This window comes from Balaenoptera physalus, assembly GCF_965194825.1.
Source record: "Balaenoptera physalus genome assembly, chromosome: 5".
Taxonomy (NCBI): Eukaryota; Metazoa; Chordata; class Mammalia; order Artiodactyla; family Balaenopteridae; genus Balaenoptera; species Balaenoptera physalus.
The window spans coordinates 107,254,509-107,262,907 of NC_138884.1; the positions used below are offsets into that span (position 1 = coordinate 107,254,509).

The window sequence follows — 8,399 nt, forward strand, 5'->3', positions numbered from 1 at the left end:
ACACAACAATCAACTATACTCCAATATAAAATAAAAAGTTTTTAAAAAGTATATATAAGGCTTTAAAACAGCTGTACTACTTGAGAAAAAAACGCTTCTAAAACCTTTAATTATTATTAGTTTGATCTATTCAAGATTGTTGATATTCTACCATTTTAACCTACCACAAACAGCAATTTCATTTGGTTTAACTTAATTCAAAAGCCATGAGTTACCTTTTAGATGGATTCAGAATCAAAACCAAGCATTGCACATGGCTTTGAAAAAAATAATTTCAATGTTATGAGGTGTGACATAGGACACTCCTTTAAGATAAATAAAAATGAATATATTTTCCTTCTGCATCCATACAGAATGCTGTGCCATCAACTCTTCACTGACTCTTATTGTTCTAAAGTAAAACTTTAGTAGTATATATCATTAGATTTGCTGCACAGGAATACTTAAATCTCATGAATAATGAGCAGTTTAAATTTGTAGTGCAAGTACTCTTCTGTAGGTCTAAGATGAATGCTTCCTGTCAGGCTAGTTATATTTTAGCTGATGTTTACTTGGCCAATTTCCTCATTTTCTGACAATGAATAAGTTTTTTTTTTTTTTAATTTATTTATTTTTATTTATTTTTATGGCTGTGTTGGGTCTTCGTTTCTGTGCGAGGGCTTTCTCTAGTTGTGGCAAGCGGGGGCCACTCTTCATTGCAGTGCGCGAGCCTCTCACTATCGCGGCCTCTCTTGTTGCGGAGCACAGGCTCCAGACGCGCAGGCTCAGTAATTGTGGCTCACGGGCCCAGTTGCTCCGCGGCATGTAGGATCTTCCCAGACCCGGGTTCGAACCCGTGTCCCCTGCATTGGCAGGCAGATTCTCAACCACTGCGCCACCAGGGAAGCCCCATGAATAAGTTTTTAATGCACAAAATTTGACCAAAAAATTAATATTGCTTTGACACAGTGACAAAGTATTTTGTCTGTATATGAGGTTATTTTTGAAGGAGGGACTAATTTGTGAGCAAATTTGACCTGATAAAATGTACAGTTAAGACTCACCACAGTACAAAATCACACCCACTGATATATCTCTGATGACTGCATCCACAGGGGCCAGCCCTCTAGGTCAAGGAACCATGTAGTAGTAACATGCATGAGAGTAAAATCAGCTTTTGAACTTCAAAATTATCAGAGACCAGACTGCCTAAGACATGTGTTCAACCACTTGTGTTCAGACTTTCTATGGAACCCCCAAAGGAAACCTGCTATCCATCATTTAAATCTTTGATGAAAAGAAGAATGACATAACCCAAATCTAATCACGAGAAAAACACCAGACAACTTCCGAACGGGGCACATTCTCAAAACCCCTGAGCGGCACTCCTGAAAACTGACGAGGTCATCAAAAACAAGGAACATCTGAGAAACCGTCACAACCAAGTGAGGCCTAAAGAGTCACGTCTATTAAATGTCACATGGAATCTTGGATGGGTTCTTGGACAAAAAAAGACCATTAGGAGTTGAAAACATGTTCACACCAAAACCTGCACACAGATGTTTATAGCAGCTTTTTTCATAGTTGCCAAAACGTTGGAGCAACTGAGATGTCCTCCAAGAAGTGAATGGATAAATAAACTGTGGTACAAACAGACAATGGAATATTATTCACTGCTAAAAAGAAATGAGCTATCAAGCAGGAAAAAGACACACAGGAACCTTAAGATCATATTACTGAGTGAAAGAAGCCAATCTGAAAAGAATAAATTCTGCACGATTCCAACTCTATGACCTTTGTGAAAGGCAGAACTATGGAGACAGTAAAAAGATGGGATATATCCAGCAGTTGCTGGGAGGGAGGGATGAATAGGTGGGGCAGAGAGGATTTTTAGGGCAGTGAAGATACTATGTATGATACTATAATTGTGAAAACATGCCATTATATCTTCGTCAAAATCCATGGATTGTACAACACCAAGAGTAAGCTACTATGAAAACTATGGACTTGCAGTAGTTATGATGTATCGAAGAAGGTTCATCACCTGTAACGATTGTACTGCTCTAGTGGAAGATATTGACAGCATGGGCAGCTGTGTTTGTGAAAGACAGGGTTGATATGGGAATTTTCTGTACTTTCCACTCAATTTTTCTGGGAACCAAAACTACTCTTAAAAATAAAGCCTATTCGGCTTCCCTGGTGGCTCAGTGGTTAAGAATACGCCTGCCAATACAGGGGACACGGGTGTGAGCCCTGGTCCGGGAAGATCCCACATGCTGCGGAGCAACTAAGCCCATATGCCACAACTACTGAGCCTGCGCTCTAGAGCCCGCGAGCCACAACTACTGAAGCCCGTGCACCTGGAGCCTGTGCTCTGCAACAAGAGAAGCCACCGCAATGAGAAGCCTGAGCACTGCAACGAAGAACAGCCCCCGCTTGCCGCAACTAGAGAAAGCCCACGTGCAGCAACGAAGACCCAATGCAGCCAAAAATAAAATTAAATTAAAAAATTAAAAAAATAAAAATAAATCCTATTGATCATTTTTAAAAAGAACATTAGGTAAAAAGTAAGGAGGGCTGAACAAAATATGGACTTTAGTAAAAACATAGCAATATTGGTTCAATAGTTTTATAAATGTAGAATTATAATGCAAAAAGTCAGTGATAGGGGAACGTGGGTGAGATGTAGGGCAAAGGAACTGTCTTTGCAAACATTTTTTAAAGGTAATACTATTCTAATATTTTTAAATATATATATGTTAAAGAGAGAGAAGTTTACAATTTATCAAAGTGTGGATACATTACTTTGTTTTTAATAAAAATATTAGAAGTGGCCTCCATTTAGTCTTTCTCTAATTGTATATCATCTGTACCACAAGGATCCAGAGTCAATTCTCCAGGAGTCAGGGAACCCGTCAGTCCTGGTAGTATGGGGAGGTGGGGAGAACCTGTAGTGGGCAGCCTTGCTGGGGCTCCAAACCTGCTTCGGTTCCCCAGTGCACTGTAGTGCAAGTGTATCATTTTCTCAGTATATCGAGCTGTGAGTTAATGTGTGGACACATCCTTAGCACAATGCTGGCACGCTGTAAACACTCACTGGAGGAGTGACAGTCTATTTCTCTCCATGAACATCCATAAAAAGAGGGACATGGGGAAGGATCAGGGGACAAATGACACCAACAGATAGATAATATTTGATCTGGATCTTGAAGGATGAGCCAATGTGTTCCTGGCAAAGTAGGACTGGAAGGGCATTCCAAGTAAAGGGAACAGCAGGAGCAAAAGCAGGAAGGGCACAAGCTCACCAAGTATTTAGGAGATGGTGGGTGAGGGGTTTAGTGTGGCCAGATTGGACTCTGTGTGTATGTGTGTGTGTGTGTGTGTGTGTGTGTGTCTAGAAATGAGTTTGAAATAACAGGCTGAGCTAACAGAGAGAGGGCTACACAGCCTGGTCTAATATTGTGTCCCCTGTTTGGAAAAGAAAGGTCAAGACAGAAGTTGGGAAGGGATCACAGGAAGGCCAAAGGTCCATGGGAAGCCAGTGGGGGAAGTTCCATGTTCCCTGCCAAAGCTTAGAGTCACTTCTCAGAAAAGATCCTGGAGTCCACATGTTTCCTTCTAAATTTGCTTTGTGTTCTGACCTACAGTCTTTATCCAGAAAGAATCTGGCTGCCACTTGAGGATCAAGATGATTTTCTTGTTTTACAGGAGAGTACCTTGGTCTATATCTCCTTGTGGAACAAAGCAGCTTTGTCTTGCTTGGGTCCAAATAATCCCTCAAAATACCACAATGTGAGTGCCTGTTTGTGCAGGTCATGGTTCAATAACGTGTTTGTCAGAACAGTGGGAATGGATCTCCGGGTGAGCCAATTTTACATGAGGCGTGGAGTTTGGGGAAATAACCTACTTTGAAGGAATTCATGAAGAAACCCATTGAACCACTGAGTGAACCAGTCAACATCCACAACTCTGTGACCTTGGATTATTGAACAGGTGGAACTTGGATGAAATCCAACCACTGTTACAACTTTTTGTATCTTTTGTTTTAGAAAATTTCAGTTAGAAGCCAATTCCATGTACACACATCTGGAAGTTAGGAATCTCTTAAAAGTTCATGAAATGTCCATTTTTAAAAAAAAAAATGTGTATGTGAACAAAATTCACTAGGTCTGAAGATACTGACCTCCATGCCAACATGTTTTCAGTCACCTGGCACTGAGTGTTGACATTTAGGTATCAGGAACTACACAGTTTGCCTCAGTCCCCACCACTCCTTATTGTTCCTGCCCCAAAGGCAAAGGTCACTTGCCATTTATTATTTATTATTATTATAGCTCTTGTGCTACTGTTTTCCTTCCAGCTGAGTCAAGAAGAAAATGAAGAGTTTCTTATGCTCAAACATCATGAAAAGTAAAGTAACAAAATATAGTGAGGTCCACATCTTTGTGGAAGTGAGTTCTTTTTATATGCTCAACATGGAAACAAAATATATCTGTTTTTAAAGAATACAACTGAAGGCCATCTTATGAACCAAATCTGTTCTGCCCCACTTGATGTTAATAGCTCAGCCTCCTAAAAAATTTAGTTTGAAACCCTAAATGAGGTACTGTTATTGTCAGCTATCAATAGATGAACAAATGGAGGGTCAGAGAAGTCAAGATCACAGCTAAATAAATGCTGTATCCAGGGTTCCACTAGGTCATCCTGCTACTAGACTCTGCCTAGAGAAGGCTCACCAGAGTGAGGTCCCCACCCGTGACCAAAAGGTGAATACTTTTAACAAAAACCCAGATCAGGAATTTCCTCTTTACCAGCCTCTCAAGGCCCGAGGCTTCCTCTGCCCACACAGTAACTTCAGGTGCTTCAGAGAAAACAGGAATTCAGACACTGAGATGGCTTCCCCAGCTCAGTTCACCAAATGTTTACAGAATGTCAGGTAAGAAGAGATCAGACAGTGGGGCCCAGGAGTCCAGACTTTCAACTCTAGGCTCCTCATCCTCCTAGTCCTGTGACCTTGGACCAGCCCTGAATGTCTCCAAGCTCCAATATTCCATCTGTAAAATGGGATGAATTATATGTTACCATATCATGGAGGGGCTGTGATGAGAATTAAGGGAAAGCTTTGAGTAAAATGGGCCTATTGTTTATAACTTCCCCCACAGATTTTGCTGTTGGAATCCTCATCCCTTCATGGAGGGTCTTTGCAAGGCTGAGGTGTCCTCCTCAACTGGCTGCCAGGGGAAAGGAAAAGGGCTTGGAAGAACCAGGTCTAATGCCATGCATGTAACCCGCCTCCCACAGGATTACACCAACCACTTTCCCTGTAGGAACTGGCTCTCTCTGAAGGGGTGTGGCTGGGAGGAGTGTGAATAAAGCTACACAAGTATATGAGCTGTAAAAAACCCTGTCTGCCTGGGCTCTTATATAAAGGGCCTTCATTGCCTCACTGCAGATGAGACAGCAGTAAGCCTTCAAGCTCCCTCTCACATCTGGATCGTACTGGACCTGCAAACTCAGAGCAAGGTAAGAGCCTGGCTTTCTTAAGAGTTTCATTACTCACAGTTTGTGACTGTCTCCCCTTTATCAGTCCTAAAGAGAGGCCATATGCCCAGGGTAGAATGAGATCAGACTTAGACCTGCTTCTTTTTAAACAAAATTCTATGTTCTTTTCAAATGGAGCACTGATAACATGAGTTATCGTCATAAACTAAGCCAAACCAAATGAGTTGTTCATAATTGCTTTTTTATTTCTTGCCAATATTTTCTGAAAGGCAGAGTAAGGTGAAGGCAAGAGGTATTCAATGAGGAAGGGGTGGTATAAAGAACCGGAGACAGAAGTTCTGGCTGCCTGTCCCAGCTTTGTCACTTGCCCACTATGGGACCTTGAGCAATTTATTTACCAGTCTGAACCTAACTGTCGCATCTGTAACCTGGTGGTGATGGATTATTACCTACCAGGAAGGGCTCTTGTGCTAATTAACAAGGTGAGAATGAAATACAGGTCAAGTGCTCTGGCACATAGTCGGTGTCAAATAGAAATGCTAATTCTCTTCTTTGAAATGTGGTTTTTGTTACCCACCTGATAAAATCTATGCAGTTTAGTGTAGCAGTTAAGGTCATCCTATTTATTAAATGATTTATTTTTAAAAGCATTGATTGAGGACTTTCTCTATGCCAGGCACAGTGCCTCAACAGTCTAAATGCTCTGATAGAAATTCACCTCTATTCCCCTGGTTCACTTTGCCCAGTCAGTTCGGATGACCTACCCCTCCTTCATGCCTTTCCTTAGGCTCTTACTGAATCCCAAATACCCCTCCTCACAAACCCACCCATCTCAGAATGTCCAAGCCTCATGCGTGTTTAACCTTGGGTCAAGCATCACCTTTCATGTCACTTACCATGTCCTTTCTCATTGTGTGGTCATCTGAGTCCTTGTAGGACAGTGAGATAGAAATTCAGTCCACTGCAGCTGGAAGAGAGTTGACAGTTATCTCATCCAGCATCTTGATTTCCAGATAAAGGAGCTGAGACCCAGAGTGGGAGAGTGACTTGCCCAAGATCAAGTTGGGGACCCAGTTGGGACAGACTCCTGATCAATGCTATTTAGATTCCCCAAAGAGTTGCCTCTAAGTTTTTAAGATGTGAGACTTTCTTTTTCACCTTGATAAATTCAACATCTAGTCTAGTGCACGGCCAGTAGTAGGTGCCCCACGAATGCTTACTGACTGGTGAATGAAGGAGTGAGGAGTAACTAAGTGAGTGGATGAGGGAGTGAGAGTTAATGAGGTACAGAGGGTGGGGAATAATGAATGAAGAGTAGGAAGTTTCTGACGTTCAAGACTCAAGTCAAGCAGACATGCGAATACACAGGTTGCTTGTCTACTAAGTCGAGGAAACAGAAGGTTCCTTGATCTCTCTCTGAAGCAGGCAGCCATGTGTCAGGCTGGAGGGAGGGTCATCTCGCAGCCTAGTGCTGCTGAACTGCTGCCCAGCACTGACTCACCTGCCTTTTGTCAGACAGGTTCCCACCAAGCTGAAGCCATGAGGATCCACAGCCTCGCCCTGCTCTCCTTCCTCCTTCTGGCTGCTCCAATGCTCTCGGTGGAGGCCAAAAAGGAAGGGAGGAATAGACAGGGCAACAAAGTCAGCACAGATAAACTGCATACTCTAGGCGCGCCCCAGACTGAGGCAAGCAGCCAGCCACCCAAGCGCCTGACCAAAGGCAAGTTCATCACCCAAGACCATGCTGACTGCAGATGGGTGGTGACCAAGCAGGAGGAGGGCATTGCCCTGAAGGTCGAGTGCACCCGACAGGACAACGAGTTTTCCTGTTTCTTCACTGGCAATCCAACCTCATGCCTAGAATCAGACAAAAAGAATGCCTACTGGAAACAAATTGGCCGGAATCTGCGTTCGCAGAAGGTCATCTGTGGTGATGCCAAGAGCATCCTGAAGACCAGGGTGTGCAGAAAGAAGTTTCCAGAATCCAATCTCAAGCTGGTTAACTCCACTCTGATTAAGATCAAGAAGCCCAGCCAGGAGTTAATGGAGCCGTCTCCCAAGGAGCAGAGCAAGGCCAAAGTGACCACCCCCACCAGCCCAGCAAAGACCCAGACCATGAACACCAAAGATCCTGAGTGTGTGGAAGACCCAGACTTGGTAAACCAGAGGAAGACGGCCCTGGAGTACTGTGGGGAGCCCTGGAGCTCTTTCTGCAAATTCTTCGTGTCCATGGTACAGGGCAGTTCATGCTAATGAGGTCAAAAGGGAACAGAGTCCATTAGGAGGTGTCACGTCAAAGCCCTTCCATATGCTGTAAAGATCTCCCAGTTCCCTGTAAGATGAACATTTGTGCTGTAGGAGTGCAATGGATTATTTAAACAGATTTTATAATTTTTGTTTCTGTATTTTGGAATTTGTTTTATATTCATTTCCTTACATGTGATTTTAAGAGGCTGTTGACCTCTATATGTTTCCATGGCCCACAAAGCTATGTTTCTATGGGCAGTAAGGACCACTCTTTGAGCTGAATGAGCCAGAGTGATGATTTCAGTGCAATGCTCTTTCTGCCCAATTACCAAATATAATAAAGCTCTGTGCGTTTTTCAGGAATATGTTCAACCATTGTTTGGTTTCTCTATGTTGGTTCCAATGAACTCATAAACTGGTCCTCATATATCAGTAGAAAAAAATCCTGTTCACCACTCATCCCAAATCATCCCATAAGGTGGCCCAGTCCTGAATCCCTATCTTCATACTTTCATGCTTTGGTCTGTGGTATTTGATACTTACTGAACGGATTTCAAATGGGACACCTGGAGCATAATGTGATGAAGACACCTGTCAGGGGCTCACAGACGGTAAGAGGGGAGGCAGGATTTGAACCCAGGATAGAGGAACACCCTCCACTGATTCAAGTC

General features: G+C 42.9%; 1 protein-coding gene across 2 annotated transcripts; it reads left to right on the forward strand.

The window, feature by feature from the left end:
* The first annotated feature begins 5,356 nt into the window (after window positions 1-5,356).
* FGFBP1 (fibroblast growth factor binding protein 1) lies at window positions 5,357-8,100 on the forward strand. Of its 2 annotated transcripts, none has more exons than XM_082462421.1 (2): window positions 5,357-5,502; window positions 7,001-8,100. In XM_082462421.1, exon 2 carries the CDS (start codon window positions 7,021-7,023, stop codon window positions 7,732-7,734), a length of 714 nt encoding a protein of 237 aa, XP_082318547.1. In that variant the 5' UTR covers window positions 5,357-5,502; window positions 7,001-7,020; the 3' UTR covers window positions 7,735-8,100. The 2 variants fall into 2 exon arrangements, with proteins under 2 accessions (XP_082318547.1, XP_082318546.1); XM_082462420.1 differs by having other exon boundaries at window positions 5,370-5,502; window positions 6,997-8,100.
* The last annotated feature ends 299 nt before the right edge of the window (window positions 8,101-8,399 follow it).

Coding starts and splice junctions, on each gene's coding strand:
- FGFBP1 (XM_082462421.1), top strand. CDS start 7,021: ATGAGGATCCACAGCCTCGCCCTGCTCTCCTTCCTCCTTCTGGCTGCT.